The sequence below is a fragment of the Malurus melanocephalus genome, unplaced genomic scaffold (assembly GCF_030028575.1).
Source record: "Malurus melanocephalus ecotype Western Australia unplaced genomic scaffold, MMel_1.1 scaffold_454, whole genome shotgun sequence".
In the NCBI taxonomy this organism is placed as follows: Eukaryota; Metazoa; Chordata; class Aves; order Passeriformes; family Maluridae; genus Malurus; species Malurus melanocephalus.
Genome location: NW_026623686.1, coordinates 311898 through 339534, shown reverse-complemented (window position 1 = coordinate 339534; position 27637 = coordinate 311898). Strand labels below are relative to the sequence as shown.

Here is a 27637-nt window from a genome sequence, read left to right as displayed (position 1 = left end):
TATCTGGCAGATGTCAAGGTCAAATCACACAACCTTTAGAGCTAATACAAACTATTACAGCACTCTACATGTATGTATCACAAAAAAATGCATGTGATGTGAAACTCTTAACCACAGATTACAAGCTGAATTCCTGTGACTTTTTAAACATATGGTCAGAAGCGAGGATGGAAGAAAGCATTTTTGTGTGATCTGYCATTGATCTGAGAATGTAATCTTTGTTTTGTTTAAGTGGCACAGCTTGCTACAGTAATGGGCTGAATAGARTATTTGAAAGGGTTAAGCTTTGGAAATGAGCAGATTCAGGGAAGGGCACGATAATATCTTAACGCAGAAACAGTCAGTAAACACTGCACATACCTGAAGGCCTTACTGTTTAAGGTCCTTCTTAAAAAAAAAAAAAGGTATAAATCTCAAAGCACTAATTTTAATGTCAGATCTGGCATCATTGCTGTATAATTATCTAATGCCTAATATGTCCTTGAACGAACAAAATGCATCACATAATCACACCCCATAATTACAAAATATAATCCCTAYTTATATACCCACATATTTCAGTATAAAATACATTATTATAATCTTCTGCTAAGTGAACTTTGTTAAAAATTGTAACTATCTGATRTTTTTCCTTCTCTCTCATTCTGGCTTTACCCTTTTTTCTGTCTCACCCTCACTATAAGCAGCAATGGGTCAAGATCGGTTATTTGCTATACAGTTACAGTCAACACACTGGGGCTTGAATCACAAGGAGCTTCTCCAGTATCCATATTAAATCATAGATCAAACAGCAGCAAGGTCTGGGCAAAGGCGTTAAAAAAAAAGCTAATTCAAATCTCCCTGAGAATTCTGTGAAYACAGGGAATTTCATGTAACAGGACGTGAGGACCCAGTATACTGGGTACATTTACTGCTCAATTTTTCAACACCTTTTCCACTCCAAAAGCTCTCCTTACCTGGGGTCAGGTACATTGACAAACATGGYGTTCCTTGCTGTGTTGCAGCACAACACTTTGTTCACTACCATACAAGAAACATATTTTGTGTTTGCTTTTACCAACGACACTGTAAGGCAGAGCGCAAATTGACTGAGATAGAGATAYAATTTTATAAGAAGTCATTGTAATTTTTCAAAAAATTGTGTTTTTATAAAGTGGATCATACCTCCTTGCTACAAAAGSATGCCATGAAAGAGACTAAGAGTTACTTAAACACTCCCCATAGGCAGCGGTTTTAATGTTAATGCAAGGAATGTGCTTAATTTTTTTAACTACTAGAGATGAAAAAGAAATCTGTCTAATCCTGTGAAATAAAYGATTTTAAATGTCAAGGCCCTGACCACTGAATTCTTGCCAGGTAACTTAATCCCACTGCTTTCAAATTAAAAATGGAATTTGAACTACTGCTGCTGTGCTGTGAACAATGTTGCTTCAAACAGAGGAGTAAAGGAAATCAAATAATTAGAATAAAAGAATAAAAACATGTCAGCTACATTCATTTAGTAGTGGTTTTGTGCATTCACACCATGGACACTGCCATTCCTGAGCAGAGGCCAGGTGTGGAACTAAAAACATCTGCTCTGCTTGAGCAACCCAGGTTCAGGTGTCCAAAAYCTTCCTTTTGTATCTCCTGTCACTGGGGTCACTGACATTGCTTGGGCTGCCCTTCTTTGTCTGGAGTATCAATAACCTCTTTGTCCTTCTCACAGCTTCCTTTTAGTCATTCTGTCAAAGCTGATCCCCATATTTTCATTTTACTGCTATTGTGCCGGATCAGTTACTTCAAATATCGGAAGAAGATTCATGATTGGTTACTACAGTATTTCTTCCCATGTCACTTCATTTTCTCTTTTCATGCYATCCACTCCACAAATGCTAAAAACACCTTATGTTCACCCTGGATAAACATGTTCATATGTATTAATCTTGGTCTAGCAATATTTGCACACTATGCAGCCAACATTTTCTAAAGATGAGACCTCAACATCAAAGTGCAGAAAACCGCAGATACACATTCCAAAATCATGGATAATTGTTGAAAATAAGACATATTGGATTATAGAAAATGGATGTCAGTCCACATGTAAGTACCTAAACTGGAAAATGTTCTCCTAAACGTGGAGTTCTTACATTGAAATGTTGAAACAAGCCTTATAAGATGGCTATTTTGTCAATTACAGTAATGACAGAGAATGAAGCACAAGCTCGCTGAATATTCTGAGTTGGAAAGGACCCACAAGGATCATTGAATGCAACTCCTAAGTGAATGGCCCATACAGGCACCAAACCTTCAACGTGGGCATTACTGGCACCCTGCTCTAAGCAACTGAGCTCATCAACCCTTCCAAAATCCTATCAAAAATCTGTAAAACTCTACAGGATTTGAAAGAGCACTACCCTGTATTTTACTTAAGGGACAGATATTAACAAAGTAAGCACAGATATCATGGAACTATGACAGAAAGAAGCCAGGTCTGACTCCTGACTTTGAAGCTCTTTATATCATTCTAGGTTTGAAGTGGAAAAGGCAAGCAGAACACATATCCACCATAAGCTGCTGCTTCACAAAAAGGTGAAGCCATCCAAGTGCACAGAATTATCTGTTCATGTCCCTTTCATGGACACTTCCTCCCTCTCACACATTCATGCCCCTAATCTAACACCATTTTCACCTAACTCCAGGTGRTAATCACCAGGCACTTCACCAAACCAGTGATGCCTCAAGCTCAGCAGAAAATTATCCTGGGTAGAAAAGACAGTTTCCTGTGCAGATCTGGCTCAGCAAATGATTCTGATTCCCAAACTGGCACTGGGAGGAGGTCAGACCATCAGAAATGGAGGAAACTGGAAATCATTCCTCTCTTCGGTGGCTGTGAGACACCACAGCAGCCCAGTTGTTTACAGAGCACYAGAGCTCTGGGAAAGGGAACTGGCTCTGTATGGAAATGTTAACATTGGTAGTGATGTTCCYAGGTTCACTTTGTCAACAACACAAAATTTCTGTGTATCAAATACTTTAGCAAACTGAAAAAACTGCAAAACCGAGGAAACCTCCAAAACTGCTGCAGTCAAGAAACTTCACARGTTAGCAAGCTTTCCCAGCAAAACACCTAAGATTCTGAATAAAGATTTATTGTTGAAATTTTGTTCAGAGAAAATAACCAGGAAAATCATATGACATAGACAAAACCACTCAGAAGTGTAGTATCGCTAAACAAGGACAGAATTCCTCCTTCCTTCCATTAGGAAGACTTAAGCAAACTAGTGATCACTCAGCTAAAGCCAAGTGAATTCATGGGCACATTTTGGAAAATCTGATACACTAAAATCTGCACATATGGATGCAACACAAATAATTAAAATTAAAGAAAAAAGCACCCTCGGGTCATAAAAGAGTCTTGAGAGAGACAGAGTGACACTGTAACAACAACAACAACCACTGCAAGCTAGAATATCTACATCCATAGCCATCTACATATTAAAAGGAATGCATATTCATATTCCCTAAGCGATGTCCCTCTGCTCTTCCAAAGTCAAAGGAACTTTTCTCTAAGCGGATAAAATCTTTCTCGCTATGTTTTTCAGCAGCTGTCTTCGCTGGTTTCTAATCAAAGCTCATGATAACTGGCTTTGGCAACAGACTGTTGTTTCCCAGATGACTAAGCAAACAAAGAGTTTATTTTTCCCCACTGTTCCACAGAACTTGAGATGCATTTTCTGTCTTAAGAGGGAATTGATGGCTTCCATAATCCGGTCAACACCTCAAACACATTTAATGAAGGAACGTCAGGGGTCTATGGTATTTGTATACTTCAAAGCGTGGACAGCTACAAGACAAAGATAAATGCCAGCCTGGAAAACAAAAATCTGGACTGTAGCAATTTATAAGAGTAGAAAATGAGAAACCTTTAGACAATAATTGATTTAGATTTGACTGAGAAACAGACATAAGAGCAAGTAAATTGACATATCATAAAAAATCTTCTCTTGGGTTATTCTAAAGTATTCTTTAAAGGGGGGGGGGGAAGCTCATCACAACAATATTCACTAAAAAATGATATTGATTTGGACGGCAGAGCCTGAGGGATGTCAAACCAGAAAATAACTATAATCAACTACAAAGGAAATTCATCATGACAAAAAAGGAAGTGGGTGGATAAGCAAAGCTCATGGAAGAAAAAGAAAAATAACATCGCCTGCTGTTAGATACATTATTTTAAAAAGTAAAGTGAATGTTAAAATGATTCTGAAGCACTTAATAAATATATGAGAAACCTAATAGATAGAGACCAAGACATTAAGGTATAGGATGTATTGTCTTGAAGAGACATTGCAGAGATCCATGAGCAAATGTGTCTTGACACTGTTGAGATTTTAAAAATCTGAATATTTAAAACCTAAGACTTATATTTCTTATAAAAACTGCATWAAAAGAGAGAAAATATATGCTAAACCCACAATTCCAAWTTACCTTCCTATAAGGAAACACAARAGTATTGAATAAACTCCAGAAGAAGCCAACATGTTGACAATTGACAAAGCAGACTTCAAACATCCTAGGACAAGAAAGATTAAGTTTAATAGGTCTCAAATTGTGGGTTTAAAATAATTTCATTCAACATTTGTTCTCAGTCTAGGAGAGGAGGAAGAGGGGAGATTAAATGGCAGGTGAATTGAATGTTTCTTTTGATGATAATAGAATCTGGAGTATTGATGGAATGTAATTTAATCTAAACCAGCACGAATCACATGTGTGTGACACCAGTCTGATCCTTGGGTGCAATCTGGAAACAGAAACAGCAAAACACCCAACTCAGAGCCACACTTTGCACATGGGGTGTGTGCAGCACTGGGTTCCCAATGTAGCCTTCACACCACAATCTGACAGCCAGTTCAGGGAAAAGATTCAGATGTGGTTTATGTTTTTGAATGCCTTGCTTCTCTCATGTTTGACTTGAGAATATTTCTCCAAAGCAGGACAGCACACAGACAAGTGGTGCAAGCAGCTGAAAAGAGGCTAGAGAAGTTTAATATGAAGCAGTCAGAAAACTGTAGTGAACAATATTTGGCCAGAAGAATTTAATATGCAAATTGCATAAGTCACATTCCCCTCCACAACTCTAAACTGTGTCACACTAAGCAATAAGTGAGGCACTAAAAAACAGCATTCATCTTGCAAGTGGTGGCAATTTTACCAACATCTGCTGAAACTGGTAATGCTCATAGCTGATGCCAAAGCCCATCTTTGTCTTCTACCACCTACCTTCACTAGTGATTTAATAAAAACACCATACCCACCATCCCCGAGAATAAAATCTGGGTACTTGCATGGTAATGACATGCAGTTTCAGAGCACTGTTTTTTTCACTCTTTTTTCACCACTGTCAGCCAAGAGCCTATTGCCTCAGATTTAAATGCAACTTCATGAGTATCTGGAGTCAGAGAGTGGGAATCACCTAATAAAATGAAGACAACATCTATATCTGTGTCAAAGATCTTWGTCAATTAAGATACATAAGACTTTCAGGTTAACAGCTGGACTTGATGATTCCTATTTGCTTCACGAAGTGCCTGCTAGTGAATTCAAGGAGTCAGTGAACTGCATATACAAATGAGCTCACGAAACTATAGATTTCTTATTTATGTGCCTGCCTTTTTTTTCCCCCCACCGAATTTTTCTACCTAAAAGAAACAAAACCAGTCGGACTGGATCACAGAAAAGGTCCATCTGCTCCATGTCTTGTAACAGCAAATACCCAGGCAAGAGTACAAATGCATAAAGAAACCCCTCTGATACACACTTCCCACCAATGCAATTTGCATTACTGACTGCTTTAGCTGCGTTGATATTTTTTTCTTGAGGCAGCGATAACAACACACAGGGTTCCAACAGCAATTGTCTGTGCAATGCTTCAGAGCAGCAAAGCTCTTTACAAGTGCTAAGTATGACTATTCAATGTGTTCACTTTTATTAGAGATTTGATGATGAAATGCTCAGATTTAATATGCCTATTACTTGTATGAGCACAAAATAATTCATCCAAAGCTTGAAGCCTATTAGCTGCCAACTAGTCTACCAATTTACATGATTTTCTGATTAAAAGCACCCTGAAGATCACTGCAGTAATAATGAGGTGTTTCTTAAAGAAGCCAAAGCAATATACTTATTTTAAAATATTTATTATAACAGCAGTTTMAACATAGCAGTTATAGTTTTCTTTTTCAGACACACAGAAAGTAAACATTTGCCTCTCTGGCAAAGCTACTTTTGTACAAGTTTTCAAAGCATTAGCTTTGAACTTCCAACTTCCCATAACATATTGAGCTTTTGTTAAGGAAGGTAATATTTTCTGTATTTTTTAACTATTTAGCACAAAGGATCACGCAATCACCTCTAACAGCTCTCCTGTTCCACTCCTCTTAGTCCTAGCAAAAYATTCTCCCAAACATCTTATGTAAATATTACTACTAAGTAACAATTACATCAATAATATTATTATTAATAAAAAACCTAACAGCATGCCACAAAAATTATTTTACCAGGACAAATACACCTAAAACAATCACATAATCTCACATGACTAGCAGAAAAATAATAATATCTTTACCAACAAAAGTAAGTCAAATCAATAACTTTACATTGGGGTCTCTTTACAATATCTTATGATAGACAACACAAAAATGCTCAGTGAATTCAAATGGTTTTCCCTGGCTGAAAAGGACCTGAAAGTCCTCCTCTCATAAAAATGAGCTTTACCTGGTTATGCCAATGTCATGTGACAATAAATACATCTGATGTTGAAGAAATCCATAGCCTTGACAAGCAATCTACTTCCTGTGCTTCGTTCTCTTTAACACTAGACAGAAATATCTTTTTAACTTYCCCTGTAGATCTAGCATTTGTGCCCCATGCACTGCTAATAGGGAGAATAAACTATTTCCTTCTTTTGAAAAACCTATTACAACAGATCAGGATTGCTCTCACAGTTCARTAACAGTAAAGATCAGCTCTTGGAAAGATGTGTATTTTTTGAAAATAATTTATGAAACATCTTTCCATTAACAATTATTGACTATGAAGTTAAACAACATCTATCTRCACACTCTCATTTTAAGTAAGTCCTTTGTTATGCTGGCACTGACAACACAAAATTTTTAAAATSTGTTACTTATTGAACCAATTATAATAATCAAGTGAGAAAAATTCCATTACAAATATTAAAATAATCTATTATTGCATGTTAAGGGATTGACTACATAAAGCCAYGATTTAAGCAATATTACAGCTGCTGAGATATCAAAATTCTTACATSCTTTTCCAAATTATTCTTTGAACAATGTCTCCCCCAATCTATCATATATTATACTATCTACATAAAGCAAAAATTATTATAGTCTTACATATTCTCAAAATRCATTATAAAACTGGTTCTTGTCTTGCTTGAGTAAATGGTATTAATGGAACATGTGAAAGCAGATGACTGTACACAATTGCTATTTTGTCCCTGAAAGGCAAATTCTTCTCTAGCAGCCATTCAAATTAGAACTATCACAAGCAACTGAAATTGCTGAAGAAATGTCTGTAAACAACATTTAGTTTTTAAATTCAACTTCAAGTATGTAGAGATTGCACAGGAGAGTTTACTCAAAAGCCACAAATAGACATTATTCAACAATTCAGGCATTATTTTCACTGAAGCATATAAAATGTTATTGTACAATATGGAAACAATATCTTTCTTAAAAACAAAAGGAACCTCAGTTATTTATCAATTTGGTAGTCATATCTAGGGCTCTGTTATATTTAGATACCCATCAAAAAGAGACAGCTAGTTAGATATAACAAACAACCATGCACTTAAGTCACTTTACAAGAMAAAATATGCTTTGAATTTAGTGAAACAGGCAGGTCTCAGTGAACAATATTACAAACYCAGAAACATTCTAAAACTGGCCAGATTCAGCAAGCTGAATATTATTTTTTGTCTTGCATATATTCTTGCCCTAAAAAACAATTTTTCACAAAAGGAGAGAGAGGCAAATGAAAGGTTTAAGTACTTGATTATTATAATCCTAWAAATTAATTCATTTACATAGTACTTGCTTTACCTGCAAACATTTAGAATTTACATGTACTTAAATCCTGTAACATTCAAATRCATTGGAGTATTTGAAAGTACACAGTAGCTGTCCAGACACTGCCAAATTCCTGTGCCCTCTCATGCACAGGAATGAGGACAGGGTCTTATCTAACCAACAGGAAACGGTAGGAAGGCGCAGAGGTTTTAGGCTTGATCTTGCATGGAGATGAATCAATTCAATTTTTCCTCCCAACTATTGTAATTGTAGCTAAACTATTGTAATTGTAGCTACTCACTTGGTGAGTATCATCAGCTCAGATGCCTAAACACGGAAATCTAAGTGTCATTCTAGTGACTCAAAAACCTATTTCCACTGAAATGGCAAATATGAAACAGACCTCCAGCAGCTGCAGATCCTTCTTGGCTGGAGCTACAGGTTGGATTTGTGACCTTTACAACATTCAAAGCAGCTCCAAGCATTTATGTGTAGGCATTGTATTTTGCCTTTCACAGGATATTCACATGTCTAATTTTCATTATGAAAATCAGATGTCCCTGACATGAGAGCAAGGTGTATTCCTGGAGTGTGTTGATTTTCCCTGTGGAGGAATCTCTGTCTCTGCACTACACATAGATTTCTCTCTCAATACCTACACTGAGTGTGAATATCCTCCTCAGTGCCTCCATTAGTGGGAATGTCAACATCGTGATGGCAGATGCAAAAGTGATGCTGATTCACCACAACATCAGGATTATAGAACATCATCAGAGCAAACCAAACAATGCCCTGGAGAGCTACAGATAGCCAAGCCTCCATTGAATGGACTTTCATTTGAACCATGCCCAGAGAGGAAGCTTGGTTGACTTTGGACTTAAAGAGTTCATATCAACTTGGTAACTAAACAACCTCAGGGCAGGATTAATATGTATGGGTAGGGAGCATTTGCAACTCTGCCTACAGCTATCTCACTTGGATGCTCTGAATTGCCCTCCTGAGGATACTAGCTCTCTCCTTTGGCTATATAGATAGCTTGGCTTTCAAATTTAGRCATGAATAAGCTCCTTTTGAAAGCTTAGAATTATTTTTTTTGTGGAGCCTGTGCAGCTTTGGCTAGGACACATCCCGACAGATTTAGGCCCGATGGAACCACATTAAATCAGAGTATTTCAGAGATATCCATTCATCCTTCCAGGAGCTAAGACTAGAATTTAGAACGAGAAATTTTGGATCTAAATGTATCAGTGGCATTAAGTCTCTACGTTTAACAAACATTTTCTCTTTAACTCCRTGAAATTTTCTAATTTGACAGCTAGATCCATAAACCACCACTATCTTAATGCTATCAACGCTCTTAAGTGCAGTATGAAAGCTCACTTCATCAAACCATCAAATAATGTCACATAAGAACTAGTCCTGTTAATCATCATATATGTACGTATATCTAGAGAGAGAGAAGCATATGTAATCCATGGTACATTCAGCCTGTCAAAATGTTTTAATTATTCAGTCAGAACAGTATGACTGCATGAATCATTTCAGTGTTCACCRCAGAGCAAGTTGGAAAAAGGTCTTCATGAAATAACTGCATAGGAATTTTTAAAACTATTACTCTTAAATAAAAKTTGAGGTATAAGTAAGGAAGACATAAGCAGGTATAAGGTCTAGCACTGCTCAGAAAACATTTTTTCTGCCCCCTCTGCTAAGCCTTTCCAGTTCAGATACTGTTTCCATTCTCCTGCAGGCTTCTCTCAGGAAATTAAATTCTTAGTTTGATGCCACCTGAGGACACCCAAATGAACCACCTACCATTTCTGTAACCTCCTTTCTTTCTAATGCTGTGCTACATCTTAACATTTCATGTAACAAATGTAAGAAACCTGATCTCATTATAAACTCTATAAAGTACTGCACCATACTCCATGGTATTGTACAAATAAAAGTAAGATAACATCACTCTTGAAGATTTGTTTGTTCTAAATGTCCTCTTTCACAGGSCAATGTACCATGCAAAAGGTACTGGCCAACAGGAAACAAGACTGGAAGAAGATTGATTTCCTCTCCTTCCCATTCTTTTACAGGATATTCTTGTTTTCATTCCCTTCATAATATTTCCACTCCCAATGTTGCAGGGAGGAAAGGCACGAATGTTGTCTAGAGGGGATAATTGCAGAAGTTATTTGCATACCAAGGGTGAGATACTTGACTCTTAGACAGGACCCATTTTCATCTGGTGTGTTTGCAGAGGAATGTATTAAASAGGAGCTCTTTAAGGTGCATTAAGCCTGACAGTTCTCCTTCTTCCATTGTGAGTTTGGCACACGTGACTGCTGTGAGACAAGGATCTGGGCTGCCACTCACTCTCATTTTAATGCCAGCTCAATCCTGACATTCTCCAGTGTCTAGCAACTTTGTAGTGAGATACTCTGAAGAAGTCTTCCTTTTCCCTCCATTTTCCAAATGAACTTAAAATAGTATAAAGGGAGAGTTTGTGATCCCAGAGAGAGATATRCCACAGACTAGCACAGCATAAAAAGTATCAGGATAGGCTTTCCAGCATTCCCCAGYGTCTCAACTCTGAACCAAAGGGACTATTTCCTAATCAAAAGYCATCGTATTTTTCATTCTTTGCTCCTCTTCTGATAACAGAAGGCYCAGACAAACAGAAGCAAATAGAAACTCTATTTTGCTGTTCATGCAAGTCTGTTCACAAAATGTCTCCCATAGGCTCCTTGCCACCAGCCCTGCTATTTCATTTAATCCATTCAGTCCTGAAGGATCAACTAAGGCAATTAGACAAGGGATGTGGGCTCTGAGGGATAATTGGATGACTTGCATGCAATAAACTTCTTGCACGGTTTCTTCACTTTTTTCTTTTGGTCTCTTTGCTCATCCCTTTGTTTCTCATCATTAATTTTTTTAATCAAGTTTGCAACACCCTTGCAGTTACAGCAAGATAGTAATGTGACCGAGCAGCAAGAACCTGAACACCTACATTGCAGCTCCTGCTGTTTTATGCCTCTTTAAATTGTTCTGATGTGGTATCAAATGGGATGCAGCAGTYGAGGCTTCATTTTTCTATCTCCAGCACTGCTGAAGTTGCAGGGTGGGAATAAATGAGGAATCTTTGTCTAATCTCAGGTGAATCCCAGAGGAGAGCTCATATGGGGGGAAAATCATTACAACAGAATTTGATTTGTTGTATTTTGGTGAATTTTGTCTGAATTATATCATAGCCCAGGATCTTGCTGACATACATTAAGGTAATTATTACTTTTCTTTACCCCCCTATAGCCATCTTCATCCCAGCTTCTTGTCATCTTCAAGTCCCAAGTCTGGGAGCACTTTTTGCCTTGGGCACACAACCTCATTCTCACCCTTAGACCTCAGCCTGATGCTTCTAACTTTCATTTCCTCCTATTTTGACATGTTCCTCTCACATCAACCACTTCCCTCATGTCATTCTTCTTAATATTGTATTTATTTACTGTATAAAAATGCCTTCCTCTGCTTACATAAATTTAAACTTCTCTTAATTCCTTTTATTTCCTATACACTAGCACAGTTTGGCAAACTGGATACACAGAGATTTAAAATAACATACAAGTCTCAACATTTCCCTCTAACATKACAATATAATTCTCTTTTATAATAAATGCCAGTGAAATATTAATGATCACTATGCTACCAACCATAAAAACCAGTAACAACAAAAAATAAAAATTAGATCTTACACYGCCTAGCTTGAATGTTAGAGATTGTGTACCCAGCTGCTGAATGTGCAGAAGTTCTTCTCAGCGCTCGTCTGTAAGGAATACAAATATTGCAGCCACAGCTACCGAGATTTGGCTCAATCTGCAGGAACAAAAGTTTTCCTTCTGGATGTCTACATTCAGCCTCCCATGATAAATAGAAACAATGTCCTGCAGACCTCCTCTGAAGAGATGCTCAGCATAATATGAAATTAGGACAGACTGTGCAGAACCTTGTGAAATGCTGTAGGTTTCTTACAAATGAAAAACACTCATCAAAAACAAGGTCAAGAGCAGAACAGAATTTATTTCTCCTTCTACTAGAGAGATAGGTATTCGAGACAGCCACCTTGAGATGAAAGTATGGAGGATTTTAAGACAGGATAAATACCTGACTGAGAAATAAATGGAAAACCACTTTTCAGAGTTCTCGAATGACTTGAGGCAGCTCCGCTCTCAGTATTGCCTCTGTGAAGAGCAGGTTTGAGTAGCTCAGGCAGAATGATGAAGGATGTGACTATKGAGTTGCTTGAAATGGCACTCCTGTGCTCTGCCCAGAGAATATAAATTGACTAAAGATGGAATAATGAAATAAGAAGATGAAATATGAAAAATATGATTAAACTAAACTCACAAAAGGAGCGATGATGCATTTGTCTACAAAGAAGGAAAGGAAGATGGTAATGCTTTGTGTCTTTTCTGGTGTGACTTGGTGATAGCTGAGCTTGTTTTGTCTTTGCAGCCTAAAACCCACAAAAGTTCTCAGCAGCAGTGAATTTGCCCTATTTTGTGACTGAGGAATACACATCAAAATAATTTTTCCTCCTTACTTAGGATCTCCAGGGACACCCTCAGACAGGTACTGGGAATCTCACAGTGTTTATGTCCTTCTGCTGTAGACCTTACTAAATTCAAGAGAACACGGAGGCAATAAAACAAAAAATTTAGATTAAATACCAGGCAATTGTCTTCTCAAACAAGAAATGTAAGAGAAAGAGCCCACATAAAGCTGTTGAACACACCCTATTTCAATGTGCACTTACACAAGTGATACAACACACCACAGTAAGAACCAATTTTGTGTACCGAGGGTTTCAGATCAAGTGATTAACAAGGTCTTCTCTGTAACTCTGTAGAAAATGGTTTCTGGAAGAGTATCAACAGGCACTTCTCACAAGCATACAGGTGTGTTAACCTTGGTCATGTTCCAGCCCARGTAATTACCTTTTACACTTCAATTCTCCTTCCATATTTTCCTGGCTTGTCTCCACTCTCTAGTCCTGATTTACATGCAATTAAACAGCAGCAGTGTGTCCCTGTACAGATGTCAGTGCAGGGAGTGGTGAGGGGATCAGCTGAAGTGCTAAGTTATATTAACAACAAGTCCCATTAAAGATTATGAAGTTCTTCAGGGTCCTTGCAAAYGTACAATCTAAATGAAAGACAACCCTGCACAGACCATCCCATTCCTTATCTGTGCTTACAAGGAGGGCAGTTGATTTTTCCATTATTTTTTTTTGTCCTGCAGGTRAGAGGATAGCTGGCTCCCCTTGGTCACAGCAAGCTCAGCAGGCGGCTTCCTCTCCCTGATCCCCATCCTGCAGCACTCCTGATCTCCACAGGAGACTTGCTTCACTTCCCCATCTTTCCTCCGGTGTGTCCCTTCAGCTCCACAGGAGATTCTGTTCTCCTGAGCCTCTGTTCCTGCAATGCCCTCACCATCTGCAAATTCCGCACAGTGAGCAGGACTCGGAGAAATGCTCAGAAGYCTTTGTTTCACACTTCACTGCCAACATGGTATTTCTCTGAGAATTATGATCTTTTTGTCCAGGAAATTGTGCAGATGAGCTGCAGAAGCTCAGTGTTAAAAGAGAAACACAGAAAATCCTTTATCAGAAGAAAGGCTGTCAGAGTCACACGTCCCACACAGCAGCAATCCTGCCCTAGCAGCACACCAACACCATTCTCCACCAGAATGAGATCGACTAAAAAGCAAGAACTAAGCACATACAGAGAGCAATCCAACAATTGCTCAAAATCCAAAAATCCAAATCCAAAATCCAGCAATCCTCACAGATCTGAGGMATTTTTAAAGGTACATTAGGAGGCATCATTTTTGGTGGAGCTAGATGTTGTCAGCACAATACAAAACCTGTGAATTAAAGGAGAAGATGAAGCTTCTTAGGCAGCTTCCTTTACTTAAAGAAGAATTGAGAGTTATACATTGTTCTCAGACTTATTATTCAAGTTTTGAGAGTGTAGTAGAGAAAAAGACAATACATGTTTTCAAAATAATTTGGAAGAAACAAGCCATGTACTTAAGTGTATTCTGAAACATGAAAATAAGTAGGTGAAAAAGACAACGTTGGCAATAATTCGCAGAAAAGTTCAATGACAACAATTTTTTGGTAAGGTAATCCTTATTATTTTAAAATTTCTTCTGATGCCTGAAAAATCTGAATCTCTTCTTTCATATTCCAAATATTACACGAAGGGATTCATTAATTTTAGTTGGGGCTTTTTGTTTATATTTTACATACACACACACCAGACTGTTCTCTGAGATGCACTGTAGTAGAATGAGAGAAAATGGAGACAAACAGGAGCACAGGAAATTCTGATACAAAAAGCTTTTTTTTTTTTTTTTTTCCTTTGTTTTTCCAGCTAGCACGAAGCTGGTGCAATACTGGAACAGGCACCCAGGGAGCTGAATGAAATCTCCATCTTCAGAGATATTCAGGACACAACTGCAGCCCTGAGCAGCCTGACCTGACCAAACCCTGTCTGAGCAGGGGGCTGGACTAGATGACTTCTGGAGGTCACTTCCTCTGGAGCAGAGGAATTTTTAGAGATTTTCTGCATGCAAAAACATAGAGACAGACAAACACATGCAAACAAAAATTCYGTCACAGCTGAACACATTCTTGTATCTGCATTTCATTCTGCATATGGGCATGTGCTCTACTGAATGCGGACACACACATGTGACATGCTATATAAAAGATGGAGGCATCTGAGCCCTGAGAAGTAATAATAAAAAAATAAAAGCATGAACTCCAATAAAATAGGATTATTTCTGACATTGAATGCTATGTTGGTTTTACCAATTTTCCTGCTAAATTCTGACACCTTGAGCTGCAGCAGTTTTAACTACASCAGAACAGTGCAACTAATGGAAGCTAATGAAATTCAGCCTGCATCARCTGTTCAGTGTGGCTTCACAGGACCAACAGCTTAGCTCTGACCATCTAAGCAAGACGTAGAGGACGTTTCTGAAATTCCAATTAGACTGGACTGAGGAAAGGCTACATGAAAGAAGAGAAAAAGATGGCCCTGCTCTAACTCATTGTGCCTTCACAGAACGGACATCAGGTGCACTCACCCAGTGGGACACATTTTTCACGAGTGAGTGGTGAGCAAAGGAAAATGAAGATTGTGAGAAGGTTTTCCAGCCACTGACAGAAAAGGATCAGGGCACAGCCCACRGMACTTGGGCTGCTCCAACCCACCACRTTCTGCTGCTGCTGAGTGACCAACCACTTGTTTTAACAAGGCACCCGAATGCAAAGTTTTCTGGAYACTTCTCCACAGGGAAATCTTCCAAGAAGAAACAGGTTATGAAGCTCAACTTAAAATAGTAACACAAATGCATTTGGGGACTAGAAATTACCAGAGTATGATAATGTAGACAAAACTTGGATGAACAGCCCTACTAAAGTGAAAGGAGCAATTTCTTTTAATTGTACMGCCTTTCACAAAATGCCTCTGCATAAATTCCCATAATTGTTCTTCTCCATGATCCCCCAAAGATTTAGACAAAAACCCACTACTTACAGCACTGTTTTAATACTAGGTTAGCTCTAGATGAACTGTAAAGGCCTAATGTAGTAACTGCACAATCTGAATAACTCTACCAACTCTTTTAATTTCCCTCTATCATTTCTCTAACATTTTTGCCTCACTTGCCATATATAAAACCAGACATGTCCTCCATTTTCAAAGTCTGTTTGGAAGACATATACTTTCTCAGATACAGAGATTGAAAAAAACATTAATAGAAGCAAATGCTAGGGAAATTGTCCACAGAAAAGAAGCCTCTGTCTTAAGTACAGTTTTTAAAAAAGTTGACTCAATTAGCAATCTGTGAATGTTAGAAACATCTTAACAATGTCTCAAACATGAAAGAGCATATCACAGAATGAGGAAAGGGGAAAAAATTAAATTATGTCTGCAGTCATAATGAATCAAAGCCCAGAAGGTGGTCTCCGAATCAGCAGGTTTTGATGAAATATTAAGAAAAATTATTATTGATGAAAAATGAATAAGCTCTTTTTGATTTTAGCAACCTTTAAATCACACTTTGCTAATTAAAATAGCTCCAGTACAACCCTCCACTCCTTGATGGGCATTCAGCAATCCTAAAAATGGGTAGGTTAATTTGACAACATTTTAGCCAATATGCATAGACTTTATCTTAAGCTGGCAGACACAGYACAGTTTAAGATGATGCACAAAATGAAATACAGCTAAACCTTCTTTGTCTCCTTTTTTCTATATTTTTTTTCCACACTATATCTAGTAACAAAATTACAAAGTAAAGGGAGGCAACTTCTGCTTGTTTTCTCTGCAGCACATAATACCAGTAACATAAAATACAACTATTAATGAGCCATGAACTATGTCTTGGGAAATAAAGACCAATGCTAATATTTTCTGTCTTCTTTGTTTGCCAGGTCAGGGCTCTTTCCATCCCAAAGATAAGTGGAAATGAGAAGTCTGAGGGACATTAGTTCTCACATCCCTTGAAGTCTAATTCTAATTGCTTTTTTTTAAATTTTGGTAGTAGAAATTATGCATTCTCTTTTCATCCTAGTTTGTACTRTGCTTCCTTTCTAAGGGGAACCAAGGAATGAGGGAAGGCTGTAATCAACAATGAATTGTKGCACACAGAAGACATTTCATTACAGAATGCAATGTAACTCAGGCATGTCTTGCATTATTGCTATAAAACTATACACACGAATTAAAATGAAGCAAAATCTGCTTCTCTGCTTTTTCTTTCATAAATTAATTCTTATATGTTATAGCACTGTCTAAACTCTGGGTAGATGAAATTACCTATCCATTACAAATATGTCATCTATTTATCATAATAACATTTGATATATCCATCATGCAAGAAAGACTACCATGAACACATCAAATTGAAAAGCTATTTAAATGCCACCAGTATTTTAAAGAATGAAGAAAATTTCACAGCAAGTAAATAAGTCTGATTTTAGAAAAAAGTCTGACTTTTTCAGAAATACCTAATCATGTAAAATAGGTCATGCAAGAAACGTTTAAATGTTTCACATCATAGTGTTTGAGCCTTAAGGAAAAATATTTCAAACAYCTTATAAACCAATTCTTTAAGAATGTATCATGAAGTACAAGGCTGTGGGAATATACACTGCTTTTTGAGTGACGAGTGGAAAAGCTGAACTGTTTTTCAGCTTTCCAAGCAAGAACAAACTGAAATGAGATCTTTCAGCAATTTCTCAGTTTCCAGGGCTGCCAGTGTGGTATGTCTCATASACATTCATTCAATGAGTTTACAATATGTTAAAAGGAATGAACCACTTCCCCCTGCAACCTACATGTAGTGATGCTGTTTTCCTTCCTGAAGTGCACTGCAGAGGATTCCTCCCCACAATCCGACCCCACCGYTTCCGCCAGTGACAAAATGCTTTGACCAGAAGCAGGATGATTTGTAAGTCACATAAACAAACAAGACTGCCCATAAGGATAAACGGTGCAGTTAAATATAGTTTGTCTCATCTGTGAAGGAGATGTCATTCACAAAAATAGGAAAGAAGGAAGGACCCCTCAAACCTCCCAATAKTAGAACATTCTACTGCTCATCCATTAACCTACATTAAAGATCTAACTTCAAATTGTATATTTAATTTTAGAAAGTAGGAAGMCAAGATTTGGTGAAAGCACAGCACTGTCTCCAAGCTCTCCCCACTCCCATAACCAGACAAATCTAAAATGAAAAATTCAKAGCTCTTCAAATGCTTGGAAAGGAGAAGCCTGAATCTTTCACCAAAGAGGAACAGATGGGTTGACTGGAGGGACATAAAAGACAAAAAAACCCATAAATTTGTATTCTATTTAGAAAAGGCCACATTCAACAGCAACAACAAATTAAACTGATTAAATTATGGCATTCAAGTGAGGCACAACATCAGTTTGCAATCCAAATTTTGGTTAGTTGGACTTGCAAAGAACAGATTTTAGCAGTTTACACCGGTAGGATCAAAGCACTTYATTTAATGAATGGGAAAGCCTTTGCTTTTTCAGCTTTGTGTACTCAAATATTCCCCATAATTTTCTCAGGATGAAAAACTTCAAGTTTTATTGATGGCATTAGTGGAGAAAAAAAGATGTGCATGTTACACACACAGCTGGGTTTTTGGACTCCAATCTCAAGCCATACAATAATCATTTGAAGAGACATTGCCTCTTCTTTTTTGCAACATGTATTGTTTCATGCTAAGATATATAATTATAGTTTTCTTTTTCCTTTTATTTAAAAAAAAAAAATTAAATATTAACTTTTACCATTTGAAAAAAAAAGAGTAAAGGTGTTTTTTTTTTTTAATCCAAGCAACAAAACATTCACCTGATCTATATCTGTGTGCAAATTGCTACTATGTGTAATTCAGTTACAACATATTTAAAATACTAATATATTGTATTGAAGTGACAGCTTTTGACCCCCTTTTATAAATAGTCTCTCATCTGCWCTTTAAGGAATTGAGAATCATCCAGCTATGCAGATACTCCAAATTTCCAGCACAGGGAGCCATCTGCAGTCTCCCAGAACAGGGGCAYTAAGGGCACGTTGGGGTGGGCCCCTCTTCACCTCCTGGTCCCGTAACCCAGAGCGGGAAGTTCATCTCTCTTATCTCCCTGTGCATTTTCCCACTGTAACCATTTGTAGAGGTGCTCACTCCAGCTGCTTTTGTAAAAACAAACAAATAGCTGTCACAGAGGAGAGGGCAAGAGAAACCACCGGGCTTTCAGGGAGGCTGTGGCTGTGGTAAATGCAGAAAGATGTGGTTCTCACAACAGTATCAGTGCTTGGTATCTATTCAGAGAGAGACCAGGACTTTCAAGTAATTAAAATTGGAGACCTGAATAGAGTTCACTGTAAGTCTGCCATTTATTCCAGCAAAGTGGTAACCCAAACAGGGCAGTGCAATCGCATACTTTCACAATAGGGAGCCTACACAAATCCTCATGAATTTATATTAAAACTTGTCTTATATTCTATCAAGATGGAAGAACAAAAGAAAACAACCAACCTAAGATAATAAAATGCCAATGCTAATAGTGTCTATTGGGTTCTAAATGTACGGGTCTATGAGAGACCAAGCTAATTTTTAGGCAGTCCTGGGGGCAAGGATTACTGGCTTATAGGATGAAGGGTAGAGAAACAAAAAACCCCAATGTGTTAGTGCTAAAGTGAAATTAAACCCCATGAAGAGTCTCACAGAGGCTCTACCTAATCCTTCTCTGGGTTATAACAGACAGAAGAGGAAAAATACCACAATGATTTCCAAGTATTATTTTCAGTTTTACACATTAGAGAACTGCAAACAGTTTGTTAACCCCCTGCTCTCCAGGCAGGTTGCCTTGGAAAGCCTGATTATTCCATAATGGCATATGTGCCATTTCCTAGGAAAGTCTTTCCAGAAGTCAGATTCTCRCAGGAATGAAGCTTTTTAATGCCACAAAAGAGTGACACTGACTGGAAGGTAAGGATTTAAAACCTGTGACTATTAATTTCTGAAACATTACGGATTACTTAGGGAGTTAAGAAAACAAGAAGCTCCCAGCTCTGAAATGCTGGCAACCTGATTGAGTATTCACAGCATATTTACCTGCATGAGTGGCACCTTCCCCTGGCAGCACGGATCTGTAGGGCTCTGATGGCAGAGAGTGACAAACAGTGAAGAACAAGGGATCCAGGAGATAGGAAAACACTTCCAGATCAGTGAAGAGAAGTAAACAGAGGTAGGAGGGAAGAGCTTACTCATAATCTTATTCAATATAGGTTGTTAGCCTTCTGCACTGTTCTGCAGGTTTTAAATGTCACTGGTTAGATGGTTTGCAGTGGCCTTTGCCTTCATGAAAGTGCTCTTCAAGTCAACTTCCAGAGCCATCAAAAAATCTCTTCACCTAAGAAACATCCTAGCATTTACAGGATGCATCACCCTGAGTAATAACCCCTATCTCTATCTCTGGTGGGCCTGGCAGTCAGCATAAATGATCCCACAGACTTAAGAACACTCCTGTGACTGACACCACTAATAAAGAAGTTTAATATAGCTGCACAAGAGCCTGCTTTTTTAACAAATATTTATCCAGGCACAGCAATATAGTATTTCATAGCTTTCATGGCCCATTCCACTATTGCTAAGAGTTATTTTATACACTCTAGAAAGACAGGGTCTGCTTATTTCACTTTTTACATATTCTTATATTATATTAGAGTGTTTCTATGTGGTTTCCAGGTTTCATTACCCTCATGCCAATTTAAGCACAAAGATATTACTGAGAGAATCAAAGTTAACAGCTTAATAAAATGTTCTGCCTTACTTTTTGGAAAAGCAGCAAGCAAAGTATGTGACCTGACCCGAAAAACAGCATCCTGCCTCTTTGCACTGAGCAGATGACAGTTAAAGGAAGTGGGGTTATTTTCAGTTCCCAGATATTTCTTTGACATAACTTGATTCCACTTCTGATAGAAAATAAACCAGTTCATAAAGGTCTTCTTTCTAAAATGAAGATTTTTTTCTTTTTAATGGCAAAATGCATGCAAAAAGCATATGATTATGGTATTTATGTTTCCATTAAAATGTCCTCGGCAAGCTGGAGGAGTCTAACCTACTATTTTCAAGCTATTTAGATTTACAGCAGCACAGTGCCTATTTTATTTCAATTTTATTTCAGGACAATGCACTCTTGGTGGGAAATGATTACAGAGTGACAGCCATTAGGAGTTGTCTGGCTACATCCTGTGGGTGTCAGGTGATCRCCATAAAGCCCCACTGTATGGCATCATTGTCATCCACATGAACAACAGCACTGATCACTCGTGCAGCTTCTCTGCTCTGTGRTGCAAAACACACCAGAGACATCTTCCAGCTAAGCTGAAAGCCTCATTCTCAAGAACAGTGTTCTTGAGACAACCTCTTTCCTGAATGGTAAAATAAACATAGATTATACATTCCACCTCTGCTTCACTCCATTAATGCCTAACACAGAAGTGAAAAGCTCCTCAGCAGCCTCTCTCTGTTTGTTGTTGGTGCACTGGATGGAGCTTACGTCAAAAGGGCAGTTCATGTGTATGGAGCTATACTGATCATCAGTCTCTTCCAACTTAYTTATTTGTTTACTTATTGCTAGAGCTTCATTCCTTCTAGGCACTAAACTCCTCTGTTAAGAAAGACAATCTGCTTTGGCTCTCTAGGATAAAGAACAGAAAACAACTTTTTAGTGCTATATCTTAGCTACAGCTTTTGATTTGATCACTGAAAAACCAAACCAGCCAACCAAACAACACTTTCCTCTCTAAACCCCACCAACAGCCATTAACAATTTAACTCTGATGCAACACAAATCTGCATTAAAGTAATTCTAAACCAGTTTCAAGTCCTGCAAGGGTATATTTGAGAAACATTTRCTATTTACTGGGTTTCTTAATAGCCATTGTTGGTAAAATGGGTAAAGCATTGTCACTTACACACATCTAGCTGAGTCTCCAATGAGTTAACATGTTTCTCCTATGCTGTATTTTGACAGTATAGTGTCTACATTCTATTTAGAGAAATGGACAGAGTTTAAGGCATAACCATGTTTTTCTTACAATTTTGTACTATCTGTCCACACTGATGAGCAGTTTACATACTTGTCCTCCACTCTGCTACTCACCATTTGCCATGACAGTTAARCTTACAACAGTTGGTGGCATGTGTTGATGAAAGAAATAGAGAAGTTGAGGGAATATTAAAGAAAAACAAATCCTGACAAGGCCTCACACACAGGCGCAGTAATTCTCTTGTAAGTTACAGAAAAATTTGTCATAAGTGCTCAGCAATGGTATGCAAACTATTATGGGACATTTTGTTATGGGAGCCTTTGTAACAGACTTTTAAATAACCTTTTGGACATACTTAAATGTCAAATTTTGCTTGGCACTAAGCGCCAAGCTTTAATAGGAATAACATTTCCCATATAAACAATGCTGCTTTTAATATGAACGTGCTAAAGATTTGAGACASCCTGGCCATTCCCAGCTCCTGGCAGTTCAGCACAAGGGTAACACACTGTGAGCGACTTCCCTTCCCATCCACAAAGGCTGGAAGCAACTGTTTCTGTTTGGGTAACCTCTGAAACATGCAGACAAAGGAAAGGATGGGAGGGAAGGGAGTAAAACACACTGAAAACAACACTCACCTCAYGTGAACATTCATGTACACAATATTCTAAGGATGCAGAACTACAACCAACTATTTCTCATCAAATTTATTGTACCATTATCAGGATTAATCAGAGAAGAGATCTCCATGGAGAAGAGCTTTTAGCAGAGGTATTTGGATGTTTGGTGTCAAATGAGGCACCACAGGAGATGCCAAGTGAAAAAGGAAGGTCACACTGCTGGGAAGGGATAGCAAGAAACAAACTGCAAAGCACATGGAGTGAGGAGCCAGGTAATCTACAGACAAGGAGGCAGAACAGTTAACAGGCACCAGAGATCCACATGGTCACAGCTTGATTCTCAGAACCATGCCCAGATGGTGCTTTCTTGGTGTATCTGAGATGAAGCCTGTAAAAGCCAGAGCAAGAGCAGCCTCTGGGAAGGCATCCAACCCCAATCCAGGCTCTCCTGCTGAACACCACAAAGGTCAAGCTCCCAGACATCCTTCACACACCTCAAGGATGATTGAAAACTGCTCCCTCACAGYTGTGACACCTCCTCCATGCCCAACCAGGTGATCTTCAAGGCCCCTTCCAGCCCAAACTATTTATTTCATAATATTTCATTCTATTCATTTATTTCATAAATATTTCATTCTATGACACTCAGCACTGGGCCCAAAGTACAGACCCAACTTCAGGGAGAGGTAACTTTGAGCCTGAGATTGTGCATATCACTGCAACATTCCCCAGAAGGCCTCCTGGAACCAACTAGGACTCACCATCTTCACAGCCTGGTTGTTCAAAAAGGTGTGAGGAGAGAGAGGAAAGAAAACCCCATACACTAGACCTTCATGCCTCAGACCCCTGAACAGGTATTTTACAGTACATTTATAGCAAATCATAATATTTTTACATATGAATTAAATATTTCTTTCTAGGTATTTCTTGTCAAATGCACCCCCTTTATCACAGGACTAGGGGTGGTATTTTCTTGCCCTATTTCTAGTACTCTACTTGTGTTTTATCCCTCTGCTCAGKCCCACTGTGTGCGCTGGGTCTTTCTTTTGTCTCAGCATGATCCAGCTGTGAGAGACAGGACCCTCCRTGCTCCAGGAGCAGCCTGAATGTACAAAACTACTGCACTGCTCTTCAGTCCTACCCATGTGATTAACATCAGATTCCCCCGGTACTCCGTTATCTTCCACTTTACTCGCTCTCTCCTGGCTCTTTTATCAGCCACCACACAGAGTTAGCGGGGTCACGCAGGTCTCCTATTTTGCCGTGCCAGGTTTGTATCAAAGAACTTTTTTTTTTGTTGATGTGACATTGATGCCATTCAACTCCAGCATGAAACACTGCCTTTGGTCTAACAAAAACAGCCATGAGAATCACCACGTGGCAGACATATCCAACCAAGCTATCTTRATTTCCAAAGGCACAAAAGTGCTGAAATGTCAGGCACCTGGATATTCCAGTGCCAGCCAATATGAGGGTAAGGAATATAAAATTTCAAGGACACGGATGAAGCTGTCACCTTTTAACATTATTTCACTTCTTTCACTGAAATAATGCACATACATTCACAATATTTAAATTATTTTCACATACTACGAAAAGTAGATCTTTAACACAATGCAAGAGAATAGTGCAAATGAGAAAATAAAAAGGCAGCTGTGCTACTGATTTTTAGTAAAAATATATGCATTCCACCATGTATCCGAGTTTTTCTTTTTTGTCACGTTAGAAGATGTATTTTTATCAGTATTATGTAAAGAAACTTTGCAAAATAGATCTAGTGGAGGATCGAATCCTCTCAGTCCTCAAAGAGTTTTAAATATTTAGCTGAAATACAAATGACTCCATTACCACCTAGAACAGAATATGCAAGCTCAATGCCACTGCTCATGTAGAAGCTATACCGATCTCAAACATTGCAACAAGGACATTGCTTTGCTGATTTAACTGAAAGTCCAATACTTTCCTGCTGGAAAGAATGAGGTAGAAAACAAAGTGAATGGCTTTACTACGAGCTAAACAAATAACTTCCAAATGAGTGAACAATACATCTTACACTAGGATTTTAGTGTTAGTTTTTGTAACGCTGAGAAAATGTAGAACTAAAAGTTCATAACAGTAAGCCAAGAAAACAGATGTATTTTCATTGTTAAAGCACAAAAATCTCAGTGAATTTTGCTTTTCACTGTTTTTACTTTATGTTAGTTTACATGCCTGTTTTAGCTTCAGGTTTTYAAATAAACTCAGAACCCCAACAGAAACCAGAATTTTGCCCAGTTTCATCATAAAAGCAWTTGTGACACCCGTCCGATAATGTAACTGCAGGAAGAGTATAAATCACAAGCTACAACCTGAGAAGTAACTCAGATTGAGGCTGGGAACCCATGAGTGAAGCTTGGAATTTGCTCACTTGGTCTGTGTCCAAAAAAAGAGCTCAACCTGTTAGCCTGAAGTTCAGGACTACAGTAGGACTAGAATCCATGTARGCTTTAACCCATTTTTGCTGTAACAACAATAACCTTTCAGAGATTTTGTAACTACTGTGAATAGATTGGAAATGTTGTACTCCACAGGCATATCCACTAGAGCTTTGATAAATAAACCTGATTATGTTAAAACTTTGAATTTAATTCCAGTGGTACCCAACAGTGATTCCAAAATTCCAAACCATCTGAAGAAAGAGAAGAAATGTAGCTGGACTGCGGAAAACAACCCATTCTGTAATAGCTTSATTTGAGCGAGCTCAATACTGCTCTACATAAAGGCTTTAAAAAGCCAATAAAAATGCAGCCCTGCCTTTCCAGTTGATGTACAACCATCTCCCACGACAGAAGCAGTACAAGGGYAGACTTTGAGAGGGTGTATTGATTGATGCGTGGTGCCTACCTGTCTACAGGTGAAGACTTGGAATTGCGTGGTTTCTTCACCTGGGCGTACAGGGCTTCCACTGTCTGCCCCTCCCTSGGGCTCTGCGGTCGGGCGTTCAGCGTCACGGTGCCGCTGTTTGGAGAGTCATAGGCAGCRATCCCAGCGTACATCGCATCCCCATCACAGCCAAACGTCCGGTTAAAATCCTGGATCTCTGCGTAGTCACGTTCCCGAGCTTGTCTCTCCCGAAATTCTCGAGTTTTCGCTTGGATTCTGGAAAATTAAAAGAAGGATGAAACTGATGGGTGTCTCCCCGCTGAGGCATCTGAAAGCAGCAGTTAGCAGAACTTTTGGGAACCTATCTTACTGGAAACCAGGGAAGGTATCCAGTTACAGTTTGCCATGAGGTCTCAAGTTTACCTTGGACACTGAAGCCTAGATTGAAACAATGCTATGAACAACACTGGTCTTTAAGGAGTACGTCTGATTATACACTGTCTTTTGTTTCGTTATTAGCTAAATMATGAGGAGCCATAGCTGCTGGTAAACAGTTACTCCATCGTTTCATGCATCTTAGGATGCCTGTGCTGTTACCTGACCTGTCTGAGAATGGCCTGACACACCATTCAGATTTTATTGTACTCCATCAAAGCTTACCAGATTTAATGGTTTTAATATGTATATTTAGAGAAGAATTTTAATGTACTTTCTTAGCTCAGTACTACAAAAATCATACATTTTTCAGAATTAAAAAGCTGTGTAGGGATAGGATACACATATATATTAATGTCTGCATGCACGCAGTAAACAGCAGAAGCAGATTCTTGTATTATTCTTTTTAATAGTGCATGCTTTTTAAAACAAACATAATCTGGCATCTCTCAAAAGCAAGCTGCATCTTCCCAGAAAGTGAAAACATGTGCCTTGTGTTAAAGTTACAAATGAAACGTGATGCTGGACAGGGTTTGTATCTATGTGCACTAATTTAGCAGTATGATAAAAAGTGACAGATAGATGACATTTAGGAGTCTGACAAGCACAAACTGAGCACAGGTCATATTTTCAAAAACACATAAAGCTATTACAAAAATTTGATCTGGGCTTCAAAGTTTCTTTGGTATTTTATAAAATTTGATGTATTGCACACACAGTGAACTGACCACACCCTCCTCTACAGTGTCGCCCCAGACCAATTTAATGCTCTGYTATCATCACAAAATGAAGCACTCAGCTGTCTCCTCCCTTTCATTAGGAAAATGTGCTCCTTTTTCACCTAATACAGCCATGCCTACAGTGTGACAGCATCCATCCATGCAGACTGCAGCCCTGTGAAACTGCTGTGTGTCCTGCCATATCCAAAGACATCATGTTACTAACTTTTAACAAGARCAGCCTATTGAGAACCTTGGTCTCTTTCGAAAGTTGGGATACAACTGATTGGCTGAATTCCTTTTAACAGCCAGAGCCATCTACACTGGTGATTCACTCATCCATTTACATGCCCCAAGTTATGTTCAGTCACAGTGAAAAGAAAAAAACAAGAACTAAGAAGTTAAATTTAAACTAACATAAATTTTTAATTTTGCAGATAAAAAATTATTTTCTTTACTGGTTGCTTTTTATTTTCATAGGAAAAATAGAAGTGAAAACTATAACACTAGTCTGCACACAGAATTTTCCTCTACAATTTCAGCAACATCAGACTGGAATTTTTTGTTTAATTTACAGTGGAGAGGGACTCAAGTTTAAACCCAAAAACTCATTTCAGACTTAAACAGGGTTTCTGCAGGCCTATTTTAAAATAAAAGTATATATTTTTTACATTCTCCTATACCCCAAAGCTGTAATTCAGAATTGTTACAGCCTTAATCAATTACAAGGTGTCAGTCCATGTAAGAGAAAAAACAGGTCTGAAAATCATCTGTAAATGTTGATTCCTCTCACTTTAGTTTAACTTACAGTTTTTACTCCTGTATTAATTACCCTGTGAAGAAACGTATTTATCTACTGATATTTGTCCTCTGAATGGGAGAAGCAAAGGAAATCAAAAATTTTCTCAACATTGGTAGCTTTAATTCACCTTCAAATGGACAATATATCATCACATACTGGAACACTAACACTGATTAGAAGGAAAAAATCCATGTATTTTAGATAATCAAAATGTCAGTGCATGGCATCAGACAGTATAACAATAATGTGGCACAGAGTATTTCAATCAGAAGCAAACATTGTTACCTGAAAGACTTTATAAAACAGAATTACCTGGTGTCGCAGGTATATATGCCTCTGTTACATGAACTGCTACGGGAGAGGGTGGTGAAATTATGTCACTTTTGACCATGAAGATCACATCACTCTCCACAGGTGCAGACATAAGTGTTCCCTTTTTCATGTGAACCACCTTTCCTCATGCATCTGCTTATTGATTCTTTAATAGTTGGGATGCTG

At 38.2% G+C, this 27637-nt stretch overlaps 1 protein-coding gene across 1 annotated transcript in view; it reads right to left on the bottom strand.

Annotated features, from left to right (window-relative positions):
- Positions 1–27637, bottom strand: part of PARD3 (par-3 family cell polarity regulator) — a 392579-nt gene that overhangs the window by 72649 nt on the left and 292293 nt on the right. The window contains 1 exon segment of the mRNA XM_057380497.1: positions 25205–25459. Within this exon segment, the coding sequence (XP_057236480.1) occupies positions 25205–25459 (255 nt within the window).